General features: G+C 56.4%; 1 protein-coding gene and 1 pseudogene across 2 annotated transcripts; both read left to right on the top strand.

Moving 5' to 3' along the window:
• The first annotated feature begins 1,707 nt into the window (after positions 1–1,707).
• KCNG1 (potassium voltage-gated channel modifier subfamily G member 1) lies at positions 1,708–17,786 on the top strand. Its single transcript, XM_081560325.1, has 3 exons — positions 1,708–1,739; positions 12,094–12,893; positions 16,581–17,786. The coding sequence occupies exons 2-3, from the start codon at positions 12,120–12,122 to the stop codon at positions 17,349–17,351; spliced, it is 1,545 nt and encodes a 514-aa protein (XP_081416451.1). The 5' UTR covers positions 1,708–1,739; positions 12,094–12,119; the 3' UTR covers positions 17,352–17,786.
• Positions 15,862–16,265, top strand: LOC145533248 (small nuclear ribonucleoprotein F pseudogene; annotated as a pseudogene). Its single transcript, XR_014073939.1, has one exon. The product of XR_014073939.1 is annotated as a small nuclear ribonucleoprotein F pseudogene (transcript).
• Positions 17,787–18,890: the final 1,104 nt, after the last annotated feature.

The following is an 18,890-nucleotide window of genomic DNA, read 5'->3' as shown; positions in this document are numbered from 1 at the left end:
TGTCACCTCCCCTGAGGTCAAGCTGAAGCAGTCTCTCCACTTAACTCTGTACCCCCACCAGCCTGCTCTGGCTTCCTCCCTGCCTTTCTCTGAGCATCCAATCCTGCGCCTCCCCATGGCCTTCCTAGTCCTGCCTCTCTCCCAGAAGAACATGCCTTCTTGGGGGCGGATTCTTGTCGTGGTCACCTCAACAGCATCAGCGAGCAAATGTCTGCCTAATAAGCGACACTCTAACCCTATTCTCAGGCTTCCCTGGTGGCTCAGTGGTAAAGAGTCCGCCTGCCAATGCAGGAGACGCAGGTTTGATCCCTGGGTCAGGAAGATCCCCTGGAGAAGGAAATGGCAGCCCACTCCAGTATTCTTGCCTGGAGAATTCCATGGACAGAGGAGCCTGGTGGGCTACAGCCCATGGGGTCGCAAAGAGTCGGACAAAGAGTCGGACACGACTGAGCGACTCAACAACAACAAACTCTATTCCCAGAAAGAGGGGGCGCTCCCCATCCTTGAGGAGGAGGAGGCCACAGGCTGTGCCCAGGGCAGGTTTTTTCGCGGCCTTGCTTGGTTCTCTGACGGTGGAAAACGGCGTAGAGACTGGAAGGAAAAGTGGAGGGGGCGGCGGGGCGCTGTCGCGAGGTCAGCGACCCTAAAAACGCCGGCTGCGCGGTGGAGCACCCCCTCTCTGGCAGAACCCTCCAACCCAACCCCCATGGCAAAAGCGCGACTCCTACCCATTCCGAGGAGAGGCGTCGCTCTCAGCCGTCTCGGGACCCCAGGGCCCAGTCCGAGTGCCCCGCGTCGGCCAGGAGTGCGGGCAGCTGGGCCGCGCGGACTCTGGGGCGGTGGCGCACGGGGACTTGGAGGGAAAGGCACCTGGAGTGGTACGTGCCGTCCTAGGAAGTCGACGGCGCCGGGCGCGTGCTGGCCCTGCCCCGCGGCGGCACGAGGCGCCCAGGGGCAGCGGCTCACCAGGACCTCCCGGGAAAAATACAAGACCCGGCCAGCGCGGCGTGAGCCCCGGGCAGCGGAGCCGGCGCGCTTCACGTGGCACGTTGGAGCCCCGGGCAGCGGAGCCGGCGCGCTTCACGTGGCACGTTGGAGCCCCGGGCAGCGCGCGAGGGGTCCGCGACCTGCGGGGCCGGGGAAGCACGTGACCCCAGCAGGCCTGCGCGCCGCGGGGCGCTTGCAGCCCCAGGGCAGCGGAGCGCGGGGACCCCGAGGGCAGGCCGGCGCGGGGGGGGGCGCGGGCGAGAGCGCGGGGGAAGGCGGAGAGGGCGGCGGCGGGGCGCTCGGCGCGGGCCGCCAGGCGGAGGCTCGGAAGGAGCCCGGCGCCGCGCGGCGCACGCGAGAGCCCAGGCCCGGCGCTGGGCCGCCCGGACACCCCGGGCGGGCGCCGCGTGCCCCCCGCGCTCCCCGCCGCCGCCCGCGCTCCCCGCCCCGCGCCCCGCCCCTCCCTCCGGCCCGCCTCCCGCCCCGCTCCCTCCCTCCCTCGGCGGCGGCCGCGCGGCGCTCCCGGCGCACTCGGAGCCCGGCGGGGACCGGGAGGCACAGGCGGGTGGCCCTCGATCCGGGTGCCGGAGCCGAGCAGGACCCGGGGGCCGAAGTTGGCCGGCCGCTCCGGGAGGCGGCGCGGGCGGCTTCCAGCCCCTGGTCGCGTCCTCGCCGGGACCCGCCGGCCGCCGGGGGACGCGAGCCGCGGCCCGGCCAACTCCGCGGCGGGGACGCCGTGCCGAGAACTTGAGGTGGGACCCTGGCGCGCTGCAGCCCCGCCGGGCGCCGCCGGGCGGGCTGACTCGGGCCCCGGCGGGGGGAGCCGCACGTAGCTGTGGCCCCTACGGGGACCCGGAAAGCCGCCGAGGGGGGCGGTCTGGGGCGACCGGGGACCCGGGAGCAGCTGCGCGCGGCGGTCACCGTGCGGGTCCGGCTTCTGCGCTTCCCTGGGGTCCCCCGGCGCGCGAAGTGACAGGGCGGGGGCCGCATCCCAGCTGTGGCCGAGGTTTCTCGCCGTCTCGCAGGAGGGTCCAGGGAGGAGGGGGTGTTGGGGAGAGGTTGATGGGGGGGCGTCCGTCTGTCACCCGCTCACTCACTCCATCCTTAGGCACAGAGTGGAGACTCGCGTCAGGCGGGTTTATTGAGTCGTTCATTAGGGCCACAAGCTTTTATTGAGAGCCCACTGTGTGCTAGGCGCTGGGGACTCTTGAGAAGACTCTGTTCCTTGGAGGGGAAGGTGGCCTCCTCACCCTCGGGGGTCTCCCTACCCAGAAGGGGCTCAGCCTGGATGGAATCTTCGGGTGAGGAGGGAAAAGAGGGAAGCTCCTTCATTCATTCACGGGTTGGTTGAGAGACTGGTTGAGCGCCTACTATATGCATCTCACCATGCCGAATCTCAGCTGTTCATTATTTTAGGAACAGTTATTGAGGTGCTGTGCTGGGGAGAGAACTGGGAGGGGGAGGGATGGGATGTGGGGCAGGATAGGAAGGAGCCGGCCTGCAGCTTGGAGAGAGCACCCCATGCCCCCCTGTGTACAGGCGGGTCACTGGACAGGTTGCAGAATGGCCTTTCCTTGTTCCATCTACTGCATTCATTCTCAAGGGGAGGAGGGAGGCTGGAATAGGTTGTTGGATAAGAAGAAAAGACGTTTAAAAAGCTCCTTAGGGGAAAGGTTTTAATGGGAGAAGGATTGAGAAAAGCCCATCTACCCATACTGATGAAGGCAGGCTCCCACCGATGGGGTGTACTATGGAAGTTGTCCATTCAGCGGGCGTTTCTTTAAGCACTTGCTGTCCATAAGCACATCCAGGGTGCCAGGCATCAGAGTCAGCAAAGTGAACGAGGCAGTTGCAGAGACCCCCTTTGCTGACCCCTCAAGATAAATGCAGGGGAGGTGAGAGAAGGGAGCTGGAACTGCTCTGATTCATCGCGTGTGTTAAGGAGGATGGGTTCTTCTGACTCCATGAATCTGAGCCGAGGTTTATTCACTGGGGTGTGTTTGATACCCACACACATGACAGCACAGTCAGAGTCGCTCCGGGAAGCCTCACCCGCTCACGTTTCCAAGGCAGGTTTGGCACTGCTGGCGACCCGGCCCCAGGGCGGGAGCCAGGGCAGGCGCCGGCTTTCTTGGGTGGGCTTCTCAGGAGCTGTCAGGCCTGAGCTTGACCCTGTGTCCTCCGTCCTGGAGCTCTGCAGAGGCACCGCCAAGCAGGGAGGGAGGGAAGGCGCGTCTGAAAGGCAGGCGATGACGGCTCCTGGGACTGCCTTCACCCGTCATTCCCTAAGAGCCCATTCCAGTGGAAAGATGTCTGTCATGGGACACAGTCAAACCCCACAGAGGCCATGAGTGTACAACCTTGATCCCCGTCCCAAGCCTTGAGGGCCCAGGCAAGGGGAGCCTTGGAGTCTGATGGGGGCAGATCTGGGAGTCAGGCTCCCGTCCCGCCACCGCTTTGAATCCCCTGCACCCCACACAGCTGGGCCGTGGCGAGGGTGAGGACGATGCCCCAGAGATCAGAAGGGTCCAGAGATGTGGCCTGAATGCAGGCCTGAGAGACTCCAACCAGAACTGAGGAGTCAACCCGGGGCCCCTCTAAAGAGTCTTGACCCAGCCGTCTTTTCTCCACGTCCCCTTTCCGAATAGGTGAAGCAGAGTCAACGTTTCTGGTGGCCAGAGATAGAGGGTCTGGAAATCCACCCTTGGTTGGCTCACTAAACCCAAAGATGGAGCCCCATGGTTGGAAAATGGTGGCTGGAAAAGCCACTCTAAAAGAGAGTTGATACAAAGGCAGAGGCAAGGAAGTCTAGCTGCAAGCGCTCAGTCCCTCCTGGCCATTTTTGTTCCCTAGCAGACAGTATCTGACTGACGGAATCCACGCATGGAGTCACTGTGGTCCAGGTAGGATCCGAACGATGGCCTCACAGGGCATACCGCCCCTCCTTCCCCGCTCCGTCCCGCCGCAGCTGACCGCAGACATGTGGCTCAACACTTACTGAGGAACAAGAAGCGAAGGACTGTTTAAGTAGGTGTCCCCCCACCTGCTGCCCCAAGGTCCCCACTGCCCCCCAAGCCTGTGCCTCCGCTTACCCCTGTGCTCCCGAATCAGAGGCCGCCAGGGAACAAACAGAAAAGACCCCCTGGCTCCCGCCCCAAATCCCCTCCTGGTAGAAGGCAAGCATGACTGTTTTTATTTTGCCAGAGGAACATTGTAGGGAGGTTCTGGAAGCTGCCTCTGTCTGGGGGGAGAAGGGGGTCCCTGGATGTTCCCTCTTAGGGGGCAGGTGGGGTGGAGGAAAGAGCCCTGCTCCCAGCAAGTATGCCCCCACCCCAGTGACTTAGGCCCCAGCTCACTGGAAGCAGGGCCAGCCCACTTGGACTGTAATGAGGGTGGACAGGAGAACGTCAGGGAAGATGGATTTCCCACGTGGGCACAGCATCTCACAGGGATCCGGTGTGCCAGGGCCTGGGCCAGCCTAATGGCTGGATCCGTTTTGATTAACGGCCTAATTGAGGATTAATGTGGCATGATCCGCCTCTGAGTCAGCCCAGCCAGGAACCCTGACCATGACAGATGATACTCCCCCGGCAGGGCAGGGACTGCAGGGAGAGACCGCTGGAGTCCCCTCGAAACCCGCTCGGGATTAAGGAATGACACGGGTTGGCAAGTGTGGGGAGGAGAGAAAGAAACCAAAGCCTGAGGAGCTCAGGGAAAAAATGCTTTTTGTTTTTTTTTTAAAGAAAGTTGCACTGCGCCTGGTTCATTTCTTACTGCCACATGCTACTAAGAGTGTAGTGGCTTCAAGCAGTACAAACTTGTTATTTTACAGTTTTGGGGGATCAGAAGTCCAGGAGGACCTCAGTGGGCTGACACCAAAGGGCCAGCAAGGCCGTGTTCCTGCAGGGAGAGTCCCTTCCTTTGCCTTTCCTAGCTTCTGGGGGCTCCCTGCGTCCTTGGCTCCTGGCTTTACGTCATTCCAGCCTCAGCGTCTGCCATCATATCTCTTTCATCTCTGCCTCTGATCCCCTTGAGTGATGGTTGCTCAGTCATGCCTGACTCTTTGCAACCCCATGGACTTGCCTCCCTGTTATAGGGACTCTTGTCGTGACACTGGGCCCACCGGTCGATCCAGGGCCGTCTCCCCATCTTCAGAGCCTCAGTTTAATCGCAGTAACATCATCCCTTTCACCATGTAAGGTTACATTCCCAGGTTCCATCCAGGGCTTGAGATGTGGACCTCTTCCGGAGGCCACCCTTCTGCCGACCGCAGGCATGTGCCTCGTCAGCTTCTGTTGACTGATGGGGAAGCTGAGGCCCAGCAGAGTGAGGGACTTGACTTCAGCCAGGTGAGGCCAGCGGGCACTGAGGTCCTGCCCTCTGGAAGGCGGTGCCGGCTTCACACTGCTCATCTGAGGAAAGAAATGCCGGGGGGAGGAGCGGGCAGGTGAGGTGCCAGGCGTGCTGCCTAGAAGCCATTCTAGCAAACAGGGGGCACTTCTAACGTGCCAGGCATGGCTCCAAGCACTTAGGAGGTGAGTGTGATGACACCCCAGGTTACAGCTAAGGACCCAGGCACAGAGAGGTGAAGTTCTTTGCAGAAGGCTGCACAGCTGGTGATCGGTGGGCCAAGCATCATGGTCCAGAGGCCACACCCTCAGCCCTGCTTGGGACCTGCTACCCCACAGGAGAGTTCTTCTGCCCAGAGACCGAAATGGCAACCCAGAACTCGATGAAACCAGTGTTGTTGATTCCTTACTCTGCTCTTATGCAAATAGCCAGTAGGAATAAGGATGTTTCCCCAGCTATGGGCAATTGCCTGCTTCTCCCCATCCCAAAAGACTCTTCAAAAGCTTGTGCCTAGAAAACAGGGGTGAGACACCCATTCCCTGGCCTGCTGCTAGTGCTGGGCACCCTTCTGCCACCAGGAGCCAGCGATGTAGGGAGATAGTAGAATGCAGAGTCAAAGAGGTTTGCTCAGAGTCCCACAGACCTAGTTGGAGCCTGGCTTCATCGCTTGCCACCAGAGTCATGAGTTTTCACCATTCAAAGCCTCAGTTTTCTCGTCTGTAAAATGGGGATGAAATCTTCATTCACCAGATCCTCTTAACAGCCTGGTGAGGTCGGCACACTTGTCCCCGCTATACGGGGAGACAGGCCCGGAAGAGGGCCGGTGACTTGGTGGGTACAGATGGCTGTATCAGGCCGAAAGGTTAATAGCAGAAGCAGCAGCAATAGCCAGACAGGCCTGACAGAGACCTCCCCCCCGTCCTGCTCCCCACCCCGGAGTCCTACCCCTGCCCCCAGGCCCTGTACCCACCCCCAGTCACATGCTGGCCACAGAGCAGCCTCTAGGTGGGGCTGCTGCCCTCCAGAACCCCTTCTGCTTTCAATGATCCTCTCTCTTTCGAAATGTGCACTCAGCCCTCTGTCATAGCTTCTGAACGTCATCTTTCTCCCAGGAGGAAGAGAAGTTGCCTGGGGAGAATCCGAGGATCTGTGGGCTCACAAAGGGGCATTCGATCAAGGCAGCCCCAGTGCAGAAAGATTTTCTCATGAACCAGAGAGTCTCCCCTTCTCCAGCAAGGCTCCCCTCGCGTGGGACCCACAGAGCCTTCCAGAACCCCAAGGAGATTGGGAAGTCAGGCAGAGGGCTCCCAGCCGAAGCCCAGAGCACCTAGAAGGCCTGCCGGCTTTCCTGGCCCCTGCCTTTCCTCTCTCTCAAACATCAACAGGCTCTCAGGGAGCCTTCAGAAATGCCGGTTCCTGCCTGCCCCCCTTAAGGGTTCTGATGGCGGGTCTTGGGAGGGACCTGGGGGTCTGTATGTCAGCTGAGTCCCGGGAGATGCAAAACCCAGGGCCGTGAGAGTTTTTGTGCTCTTCTTCTCTAACCTGGATTAAAACCCAGGGTTGTGCTAACCACACTCTTTAATTCATATCGCTCTGCATCACCAGGCTGTCTTAGTCACTGTGCCCTTCGTTCCAATCCCCAAGCTTATTCCCTCCCCCTGCCCTCCCAGGCACCCTCCCTGTGGTTGACAGAGACCCTTACATGTGCTCGAGTCTTTGTAAGATCTGTAATGTTGTGTGTGTGCTCATTTACATAAACAGCAAAGTGCTATAAACTTCTGTTGTTTTTTTTTTCCACTTGGGACCATGTTTTTAAGATCTGAATGTGTTGCTAAACCTGCATCTAGTCCATTGCTTCCAGTTCCTATGCAACCTACAGGCATTTGCCATCTGGATCACTTGTTCTTCTCCCGCACCCCCGGGAGAGGCACTGGGAGACCTCCTGGCACCAAAGCAGCACAAGATGTATTCTTGTGCCTTGTTCCCTGCTTACATCTGAGTCCCCGGAGCGGATCCTGAGTCAAGGATTGGCGTATCAACAATATATTACAGACAATGTCTGTCATAAGCCCTGTGGATCCAAGTCTGAGGGATATACCCAAGAGTGGGATTCCCGGGTCATAAGACACCAGCATCCTTCATTCCCCTTGCTACCCCTCAGGCCTTCCCAGAGGCTATATTCCTGCATTCCCTCCAGCAACGGGCTCTGGGGGTCAGACAACGCTGGGGTCCAGTCCTGCCTAATCAGGTCAAGAAAGGAGTCACTTTTGTCTGGAAGAGGGGAGAAGGACAGATCCCCATCATAGCTAGTAATAATACAGCAGGCCCATTGAGACTCCTCTGCAGGTCAGGCATTGGGCCAAGCACCTATGTCATCTGTGTCCTCTGCTTTAGTCCTGACCATAACTCCGGGAGGTCAGAGCAACATATATCCCCATTTTACAGATAAGGAAACTGCATCTCAGAGGAAGGACATGACTTGTTCAAAGTCACAGGAGACCTTGAACCCAAGTCTCCTGACTTCAGAGCTAGTGGGCTCTTCTGCTTCCCCACCTTGAGGTCATCAGCAAATCGCACCCCCCATCCCCCGCCCCCAACCTGGAGTCTAACCAGCTTTTCTCAACACTTGCTGTATTTGTTTCCAATTGTTACTGTGACACATCACCACAAACTGAGTGGATTAAAACAATACAAACTTACTGCCTCACATTCTGGAGAACAGAGGTCTGCAGTGGGTGTTGCGGGGCTAAAATAAAGGTGTGGAAAGGCTGCGTTCCAAGGCTGCGTTCCTTTCTGGAGAGCCCAGAGGAGAGTCTGTCCTTCGTCTGTCTCAGCTTCTAGAGGCTGTCCGCTTTCCTTGGCTCATGGCCCCTTCCATCTTCAAAGCCAGCACTGGCAGGTGGGTCTCTCTCACAGCGTTTCATCACTCTGATGCACCCTCCTGCCTCTCTCTTCCATCTTTTAAGGACTCTGGTGGTTGCATGGGGGCCCCCAGAGAGTCCAGGAAAATCTTCCCACCTCAAAGGAAGTTGGTTGACTACCTTATTTCCATCTGTAACCTTGATTACTGCTTGCTATAGAAGCTAACATAGTCACTGCTTCCAGGAATCAGAATAAGGACACAGACATCTCTTGGCCAGGGCTGGGTAGGGGTGCGGGGATTAGTCTGCAGGTCATAATCCCACTAGTGTCTACCTGCATGGACATTCAGGGCTGGGGCGGTGTGCAGCTTCAGCAAGGGGATGGGTGCTGGGCACTGAGCACAGGGAATACCGGCCCCCAGGCTTTGCTATGTCCCTGCCAGCCGGGCCCTCCTGCCCCATCCAGCCCAGCCAGGTCAGAGCTCCCCCTCGCCCTCCCCAGTGATCATCGGGTCAGCCTTGGTGCTCTGATACCACCCATCACCCATGTGGGAGGCCCCCATCCCTGACCTCTCTCTCTCTGATTGGCCCACAATTTCTCCCTCCATCATCCTGTAGCCCGGAAACGCTGCCTCTAATTTGGGCCTCCTAGCGCCACCTGTCCGTCACCCGGATGAATGGCCTCCCTGGGATCACCCTACCTCCTTGTCCTACCCCTTCACCGCACTCCAGTCCCACAGCAAAAGTCCCCTCAGCTCCTGCTCTCCAAAGCCCGCCGCAAATCCATCCGATTCTCCAGACCCCTCCACTGGTCCAAACCTCGGTGGCCTCTTTCCAGAGTCAGGGTGGTCTCCCCAGCCCAGCCTGGGACTTCTCCCGAGGATGCCGCGCCCACGAAGAACAAGCCGCAGCACAGTCTGTGACCTGCTGACCCCCCACACACTCGTTTTCTCCCCCTCCCCCTCGCTCACTCTGCCTGGCCACTTGGCCTTTACTCTGGTATCTGACCATCCAGTCCCATCCCCAGGTGAGGAGCAAGCCCTTCTAATTCCACCCAAGACACTACTCCCCAGGTCCTCCCAGGGCTGGCTCTGCCCCAGGGTCCCCTCCCCCAAGAAGCCCTCCTGGGTCCCTCCAGCTAACGTTGACCCCCCCACCCTGGTCATTTCCCATCGGTCACCTGGTTCTGTTCCCATCACAACACTCATTACAGCCTGAAATGATCTGTGTATTGATTGTATTTATTTATGGGAGACTGTGTATTTATGAAAGACTGCATCCCCCACTGGAATGTCACTCTGTAGGGACAGCACTGGGTCTGTCTTGTCCTCGGCTGTGCCTCCAGGCCTGGCCCAGTCGCCCAGTCCCACACGTGGTACGTGTTGGATGAATGAATGAATGACAGCTCCCTCAGGACTCCTCCTTCTCATTCCCACCATTGGAGCCCCTTTCTTAAACAGCTTCCTCTTCCTAAGTAGACATATAGACCCTAAGAGGCAAAATCACTGGATCCCACCATGCTCTAGAACTCACAGACCTAACACCATAGGGAAATTTTAAAAAATCAGCTTTTTCGTGAGGGTAACACCAGACTGGGTGAAGAGTAGCTTTATATTTCAAAAGCAGAACTTTGGAGCCTGTTTGATCTATGAACCTTACCAGAGACTCTAGCAGGCAGAACTGTTACCCGTACCCCCATCAGGCTGGGCAACACCGAGACCAAAGGCTCAGCGCAAGCGTGCCCCTGCCTCATTTGGCAAATTCAGCATCTGAGGCTCCCCAGGGTCCTCTGGCCCTCTGTGTACAAGCAGCCTGCACGAAGCATCTTTTTCTCTCCTCTCCATATTTGTCTCTGAGACAGGACAACTTTCTATGCAGGAGGCTGAGGCTTTGACTCACAGCTGATACAGATCACGAGAGAAAAAATGAGGAAATGCTAATTGGGGGAGCTTTCCACCGGAGGGAAAGAGGAGGGTTGAAAAAAAATTTCTGCAAGAAAAGAGGTGATTACAGACGTGGGGTTTCACAAGTGCTCTCCAGGGCTTGCAGGATGAGAGGAAGATTCCCGTGCCTCCATCACTATGCTTGCCAATTGGAATATCGTTTTCCCTCTTGTCTTTGGTGGCAAAGATAAAGCAGCATAGCTGAAAAGCTGTGGCACTAAAAGCCGTCTTCTCTAAGGGATTCTGGCAGGCTCTGCCTGAGGAGACGGGTTCCAATTTTAGGTGAAGTTAAAAACACTCTTAACGCTTTCAAGTCAAACCATGTTTTTTCAAACACAGGTGTACCCTAGTTTTCCAAAACTTGAGCTGAGAAACGATAGTTTGTCCCAAAGATAAATGTGTGGAGTGATGATTTGCATTTGTGAAAGAATTCCTGTTAGGAAGGTGCCCCTTTCAGACGTGGAAACCTCCGTGACTCCTGTTACACAATGCTTCAATCCACGCGGGGCTGTGTGTATATGTGTGCACTCCTGAACATGTGTGTTTCCCCTGAACATGCCCATAGCATGGATGGATACTCAGGTATCAGAAACGGGTCTCCATTTGGAATTGATAGACTTGGCTGGTACCGCTTGCATCCATGAGTGATTGAGCTGGGGCGGGGGGTAGTGATGGTGAATTTTAAAAGCGAAGTATTGGCACTCCCCTGGCGATCCAGTGGTTAAGACTCTGCACTCCCAATGCAGGGAGCCCAGGTTCCACCCCTGGTCTGGGAACTAGATCCCCCACGCCGCTTAATTCTGGAGAGCTCTGTTGCTGCCATCTAGGAGTGTCAAACTCAAGTGCCTACAGTGACCAGGAAGGAAACATACATAAGGGAAGTAAAGTGGGTGTCAGGAAGACAGCAGGGAGGGGTGGGGATGATGGTGGATCGTAGCATGCCTGCTCTTCCTAAAGGGGTCAGACATTTCTCAGCTGGAATTTGAAGCGAAGGTTGCCAGATAATCTGATTTTCCCCAAAAAACATATACGAATTTTTAAATGAAATGTCTCCATTTTTCAAAATCTTCTCCAAGCTAGGCAAAATATTTGTAAACCAAATGCAGCTCATGAGCTATGACTGCATAAGCAATCTGATTCTAATGGCACAAACCCTTAGCTTTGAGGACAGGGAAGGAAATATTGTCATCTACCCCCCGATGACAAAATCAGGCCTGGTTGAGAACCACTGGCCCACACTAAACTACCTTTCCAAGCTAAACAAATATCCCCCAAAGTTGGACAAACTTAAAGCATTAAGTAAGCAACAGTACCGATGTAGGCTGTCAGCTCTGTGGGTTTGGGGTCCACATCTGCTTCTGCGCACGGCTGTGAACCCCCAGTGCTTAAAGCCGCTCCTGGCTTACAGTAGCACTCAGTGCATTTTTATGGTGTAAATGATAAACGGAGGAATGGTGAAGTTTAGGAGATGCTGAACAATAGAGGGGCTCTTCTGACTCTTGAGTATCTTCCCTCAAGCTGCTGTAACCGAGTATCTAGATCAGGGGGCTTAAATAACAGACATTGGTCGCTCTTCGTCTGGGGGGCTGGGAGTCTGAGATCTGGTGGGGTTCTGAGGAGGGCTGTCTTCCTAACTTGCAGGTTGGCTGTCTTCTCAGCGGCCCCTCACTGGGTAGAGAGAGAGGAAGCCCTGCTGTCTCCTCCTCTCCTTATCAGGGCACTAATCTCGCCCTGGGGGCTCCACCCTCCTGACCTCATCTAAGCCTGATGACCTCCCAAGGACCCCACCTCTTAACACCATCCAGTTGGAGGTTAGGGCTTCCCCCTATGAATCTGGGGGAACACAATGCAGTCCATATCGGCAAATATCTGCAGGATCCGCATTGTCCCCGGAGACTTCGGGGGTCACTGAGGCTCTTTCCTCCCTTCTTCCCCCTCCCCACCCCTCCTAGGCCGGAGAGGGATGTGAAAGCTCAAAATGACCCTCCTACCGGGAGACAATTCTGATTACGACTACAGCGCTCTGAGCTGCACGTCGGACGCGTCCTTCCATCCAGCCTTCTTCCCCCAAAGCCAGTCACTCAAGGGTGTCTTCTACCGCCGGGCCCAGCGGCTGCGGCCGCAGGACGAGCCCCGCCAGGGCAGCCAGCCTGAGGAGCGCAGGCGGCAGATCATCATCAACGTGGGCGGCATCAAGTACTCGCTGCCCTGGACCACGCTGGAGGAGTTCCCGCTGACGCGGCTGGGCCAGCTCAAGGCCTGCACCAACTTCGACGACATCCTCAACGTGTGCGATGACTACGACGTCACCTGCAACGAGTTCTTCTTCGACCGCAACCCGGGCGCCTTCGGCACCATCCTGACCTTCCTGCGGGCGGGCAAGCTGCGGCTGCTGCGGGAGATGTGCGCCCTGTCCTTCCAGGAGGAGCTGCTCTACTGGGGCATCGCCGAGGACCAGCTGGACGGCTGCTGCAAGCGCCGCTACCTGCAGAAGATCCAGGAGTTCGCCGAGACGGTGGAGCGGGAGGACGAGGACGACGCGCTGGACAGCGAGGACCCCGGCAGCGAGGGCCCCACGGAGGAGGAGGGCCGCCTGGGCCGCTGCATGCGGAGGCTGCGCGACATGGTGGAGAGGCCGCACTCGGGGCTGCCCGGCAAGGTGTTCGCCTGCCTGTCGGTGCTCTTTGTCACGGTCACCGCCGTCAACCTCTCCATCAGCACCCTGCCCAGCCTGAGGGAGGAGGAGGAGCAGGTAAGGGCCCCGCCCCTGCCTGGGTGAGGGCGGGGCTGCTGCAGCAGGGACCACTCCCCGCTCGGAAGGGCACGTCCTTCTCGGCCTGCCCTGTTGCCTCCTCCAGGAAGCCTTCCCTGACCGCACTGGCTCAGCAGCATCCCAGTCCATCGTTGTGTTTATGTGTTTACAAATGTGTCTCCCTATGTGTCGTCCTCCTCCACATGCAGACCTGAGCTCCACAGCCTGTTCAGGTCTGCGCTGTGCCCCCTGCCCACAGCAACACTGCCCAGCATGGGAGAGGCGCTCAGCTACTCTGTTGAATGAATGGATGGATGGGTGGATGACGCGATGTTTGATGTGCCTGGCCCCAAGCTGAGCACGTGACGTGTACCACCAAAATTTATTTCATCAACTTGCATTCTTTCTCAGCCTTCCCAATTCCCTTACATGAAAAGATCCCAGCTCTTTGGGATCCTGGATATGATGGTCATTGATAGATGTGTGTGTGCACAGGCAACCTCAAATAGTGAGCATTGCTTTCTGTTAAAGAAGGGAGTTCCCATAAGTGTTTACTCCAGGGCATGATGGGGTGCATTCCCAGTTCTCAGGGATACCCCTTACTTACTGGCAGTTAATGGGAGCCAAGGGCTGGGCTGCCACTCTGCCTGTATCTTGTCTCCCCAGCGAACCTTCCAGCATCCTGGTATGGGAGGTGTTCCCACAACCACTTGACAGCTGAGAACACTGAGGAAAAGCAGCTTGCGCAGATCCGGGTCTGAGTCTAAAGTCTGGGTTCTTAACATGGAAGTATGGGTCCCACGTGGCAGCCTGGGATCTCATGTAGCCCCTCAGTTCAGCCTCCTTCTGTATGAGACCCATCTCTGGGGCCCTCTCCCCACACGTAGGGTTTCCAGAGTCAAGGCTCAAGACAGACTGAAAAGTTCAGACAGGTGCAAATTGTGTAGGCACTGGAGAAATAGGTATGGCAGTGTGAACTGAACATAAATATCATGCCAGCCAGCATTTATTGAGCACTGGCTGTGTACCATGTATGTGCTAAAGGTTTTACGTGAACCCTCTGATTTAACATTAGAACCACTCACCACATGAGGGTTTTTCCATACACACGTATTGTGGGAAAAGTTGCAATAGTGTTACATTTATAACTCTCATGGAGTTTCTGACACTTCTTTTTGAATACATTGAATTTTAAAAGCCAGTGTTAAGAAAATACTCAATCAGTAAAATGAACACTCAATCAGTAAAGTGAACGTTTGAGATGCATGAGGGGTAGTGATGAACCAGGCAGAGTTAGAGCCAGGCGGCCTGAATTTGAATCCCACCTCGTCCACTCTGGCTGTGTTTCTGGAGACAAGTCACTCAGCCTCTCTGTGCCTCCATTTCCTGACATGTCGGAGAGGTTGTAAACAGGCCCACCTCACAGCGCTGGGAGGGTTCAGTGAATGAGAAGCGATTGGAACCGTGCCTGGCATTCCGTGTTCAGGAATTACTCACTGTGAGGATTATACGCCCCTCCCAGAAAGAGCAAGTGCTTGTCACTGGAGACCCGCCTGGAAGCCCCTGTGCTTCGTGTTTATTTCTTCTTGGCCCCAACACACACAATACCGATTTTGTCAGGAAAATACTAATAAAGCCACAGTTTTATTCAACTTCTGATAACTGCTTTAAAAAAAAAAAAGATAACCAGCCTTTTTCATGACTCAGTAAAAATGTTGTTCTTCAGTTTCATTTGGGGGACCAGTGGGGGTCACTGTCTCACCCGAGCAGGCGTTTGAGTGCCTCCTGTATTCAGGCCCCATGCGGCAGTCGGGGTGACCACTGTGAGTCTCCAGCTTCAGGGCGCTTCAAGTCTTGGTGACAGCCCCGTGACCATAAGTATGGGACATAAGCCAAGAGGGCTCTTGTGAGAGGCCCACCAACTGTGCTGGGGACACTTGGAGGGGATGCACTCCAGGAAGGCTTCCCAGAGGAGAGGGCTTCCTGTCCCAGAAGTCTGAGACCTCAAAGCCTCACCAAGTATCAGTTCATCTCTCCAGCTTTTCACATATTCCCAGCGAAAGAGCTAGTATGGCGAGCCTGACAGAACCCAGCTGTGCCCCAGAACCAACAAGATGCCCCAGGTAGAACCATTTGTGCCTTTCTCTCTGCCAAGCCCCTTTGAGGCTGAGGTCTAAGCTGGGGACGGTCCACCATACTGCAGATCAGAGCAATAACCTGACAGCCTGCATGGCAAAAGCACAGATGTGTCTGAATGAAATGTGGAGTGCTTTCTTTGTATCAAATTGTCACAACATTTAAAACCCAGGAGATTTCATGTAAAACTCCAAAAGAGAAGATTTCCAGCTTCTCTTAAAAAAATCGATGAGGCAGCCTCAAGACTGAGTTCACCTGGGGCAGTCCTCAGGGAGTGCCAAGCAGGATGGCCAGGCTCCCCAGCGGGCCTCCACCCAACCTGGGCCACCTCCCCTGGTTTCCCTTTGCCTGCCTGGCCTTCACTTGGCACCCTGTCTAAAGGCAGGCCAGTGCTCTGCCATCCATCCTGGTAACAGATATGAAGTGATCACCTGCAGTGTGCCGGGCCTTTCCAGGCACTGGGGCCCTGAGTGAGCAATACACAAACCGTCCTCCCCTGTAGAGAGAGCTACAGGCTTCTGGGACGGGGGTGCCAGGTGAGCAGGGCTGAGACAGACAGTAAAAATGGTAAGTAAGTAACTTATAAAACCTACTTTGGAGGCGGGCATGGCAACCCACTCCAGTATTCTTGCCTGGAGAATCCCACAGCCAGGGGAGCCTGGTGGGCTACAGTCATTAGGGTCACAAAGAGTCGGACGCAACTGAGCAGGCATGCACCCTTGGTGGTATCCATATTGCAATACGTAAAAGTGTCAGATCAACTCGGTATGCCTTGTATTTGTTATATGTCAATTACATCTCGATAAAAATGAATTTTAAGAAGAAAGGGAGGGTCGCACGACAGTTGCGTCGGCGGCAAGTAGGCTGCAGCATTTCCTCACTACCGCAGCAGTAGTCGCGATGAGTTTGCCCCTCACCCCCAAACCTTTCCTCAACGGATTAACAGGAAAACAAGTAATGGTGAAGCTTAAATGGGGAATGGAGTACAAAGGCTACCGGGTGTCTGTAGATGGCTATATGAGCATGCAGCTTGCAAACACAGAAGAATACATAGATGGAGCATTGTCTGGACATCTGGGTGAAGTTTTAATAAGGTGTAATAATGTCCTTTATATCAGGGGTGTTGAAGAAGAAGAAGAAGATGGGGAAATGAGAGAATAGCATCTTTGGGGAATTTTTTTATATATATTTGTAGACAATAAAAATTTGTTTGGTTTTAAAAAAAAAAAGAAGAAAGAAGTCAGGAGCTCGTTTGGGGATGTGATGAGTTTGAGACACCTATCAGACTCCAGAGAGGAGGCAGCTCCTCTGGAGTCTGGAGTGTAGGGGCAAGGTCTGGGCTGCAGGGAGATTAGGGGTAGTCAGGGTTGAGAAGGTGCTTCAAGCTCCAGGCTTGCACGGGATTGCCCAGAGAGTGGGCATAACTGGAGAGAGGGGACCCAGGGACAGGCATGGATCCCAGAGCACCTTGGCCGGGTAGCAACCCCCCAGGACGGAGCCCCGTGCTCCTCGAGGTGGGACCGCTGATCTCCCCCACTCCCTCTCTCCCAGGGCCGGTGCTCCCAGATGTGCCGCAACATCTTCATCGTGGAGTCGGTGTGCGTGGGCTGGTTCTCCCTCGAGTTCCTCCTGCGTCTCATCCAGGCGCCCAGCAAGTTCGCCTTCCTGCGGAGCCCGCTGACGCTGATCGACATGGTGGCCATCCTGCCCTACTACGTCACCCTGCTGGTGGACGGCGCCTCCGCGGGCCGCCGCAAGCCCGGCACGGGCAACAGCTACCTGGACAAGGTGGGGCTGGCGCTGCGGGTCCTGCGGGCGCTGCGCATTCTGTATGTCATGCGCCTGGCCCGCCACTCGCTGGGGCTGCAGACGCTGGGGCTCACGGCCCGGCGCTGCACCCGCGAGTTCGGGCTCCTGCTGCTCTTCCTCTGCGTGGCCATCGCCCTCTTTGCCCCGCTCCTCTACGTCATCGAGAACGAGATGGCCGAGAGCCCCGAGTTCACCAGCATCCCTGCCTGCTACTGGTGGGCCGTCATCACCATGACGACCGTGGGCTACGGCGACATGGTACCCAGGAGCACGCCCGGCCAGGTGGTGGCGCTCAGCAGCATCCTCAGCGGCATCCTGCTCATGGCCTTCCCGGTGACCTCCATCTTCCACACCTTCTCCCGCTCCTACCTGGAGCTCAAGCAGGAGCAGGAGAGGGTGATGTTCCGGAGGACCCAGTTTCTCATCAAGACCAAGTCGCAGCTGAGCAGCATGTCCCACGACAGTGACATCTTGTTTGGAAGTGCCTCCTCAGACACCAGAGACAATAACTGAGCCCAGAGGACGCCCCTCGCCACCGCCGCCGCCAGGACGCGCCCCCGCTCCCCAGCCCTGCCCGCCCTCTGAGGCTCGACGCTACCGCCATCGCTGCAGAAGCCTCCAAAGGCACGTGCTGCTTCTGAGCGCAGCCCTGGCCTGGGACGGACCGAGCCACGCCCCAGGGAAGATGGCCCCGCCCCGGCTAGGCGTCCCTGGTCCCCCACGTCTAGAAGCCAAGCCCAGCACACAGCCCTGACGGTCCCCCCGCCCGCCCCCGCCCCGGCCCCATCACCTGTTCCCTAGTGAGGAGATGGCTTGTTCTTTCCACCATGTAAATAACATGCCCAGCAAAGACTCGCTTTGTGGGGCTGCCTAGAGAACGACACAAACAGCAGCTACAAGTCTGCCTTGAGTGTGGATCGTGTGCAATTAAAGAAAACCGGTGAAAAAGAGAGGAAAGCCTTCCGTGGGGCTCTGTTAAGAGAGGAAATGGCACTTTCCAGTAAGCCAGCCAGTGTGGTTCCAGAAGTATTGGGTTAGCCAATACTTGGGTCTTCATACCCGGTGAGGCCCCCGTGAGGTTGGGGAAAGGGACAGGGTAGACACCTTTGGGAAATTGCTGGTAAATACCACAGCCCCTCGCTCTTGTCTCTCTTTGCTTCTTCCCCTCTCCGAGGCCCTCTTCCCTCCTTTTCCTTCTCTCCCATCTCCTCTTCTCCTCTTTTGCATCTTAAGGCCTGTTTCTCAAACTTTTCCCCTAAGGCACCCCCAACAGTGACGTGGACACCGAGTCAGCACTGCTGACTGCAAAGGTGGAGTCACTTCATTTTATCTTTAAAAATTAATGTGGGTATTTTATTCTGTGCCACATTTATCTTAATTTGGGGGGCGGGGGGGAATGCTTCAAACCATTTACCTAAATCTAAATGTAAACCTAGATTGCATTAGATTGATGCTTTGGGAAGATGGACCGCAGTTTTCTGGGCCACCTGAGAGCACAGTCTGAAGCCCCCAAGGGTCTCCCTGGGCCCCTTAGAGACCCGCAGAGCACCCTCCCAACCAGAACACCTCACAACCTCAAGATTCGGGGTAGGGCCTGAACCCCAGGCCAGCCCACCAAATCTACTCTGCTCTCAGGGCTCAGAGGCCTTTGGTGCCCATCTGGGGAGGGGCTACCCATCCAGGTGGTGGTCACATGCCTGCCTCCACCCTCATAGATGCTGCAGCAGCATCGCTGTCTTCTTCACCCCCAACCACTTGCTGCTCCGGCCCCAGCTCCTCCCCTGGGCCAGCTGCAGAAAGAAAGCTCTAAAATAAATCTGAGGCGTGGTTAAGAATCTGCGCTTCCAGAGCAAGGGACACCATGTTCGATCCCTGGCCAAGGAACTAAGATCCCACGTGCTGCACAACACAGCCAAAAAACAAAAAAAGGAAACAAAGCGGATCTGGCCCCATCACTGTCCTGCCTAAACCCACAGAGGTATCCATCATGCAGAGAAGGACGCCCAAATGCCTGGCGTCGCCTGGGCCTGCCCGCCTCTCCAGCCCCGTCTC

This window comes from Giraffa tippelskirchi, chromosome 13 (genome assembly GCF_054371585.1).
Source record: "Giraffa tippelskirchi isolate mGirTip1 chromosome 13, T2T-mGirTip1v1.2.pri, whole genome shotgun sequence".
Taxonomy (NCBI): domain Eukaryota; kingdom Metazoa; phylum Chordata; class Mammalia; order Artiodactyla; family Giraffidae; genus Giraffa; species Giraffa tippelskirchi.
The sequence above is the reverse complement of the archived record's forward strand: the minus strand, read 5'-3'. Positions and strand labels throughout refer to the sequence as shown.

Coding starts and splice junctions, on each gene's coding strand:
- KCNG1 (XM_081560325.1), top strand. CDS start 12,120: ATGACCCTCCTACCGGGAGACAATTCTGATTACGACTACAGCGCTCTG. Junction 12,894..16,580: donor TGAGGGAGGAGGAGGAGCAG/GTAAGGGCCCCG, acceptor CCTCTCTCCCAG/GGCCGGTGCTCCCAGATGTG.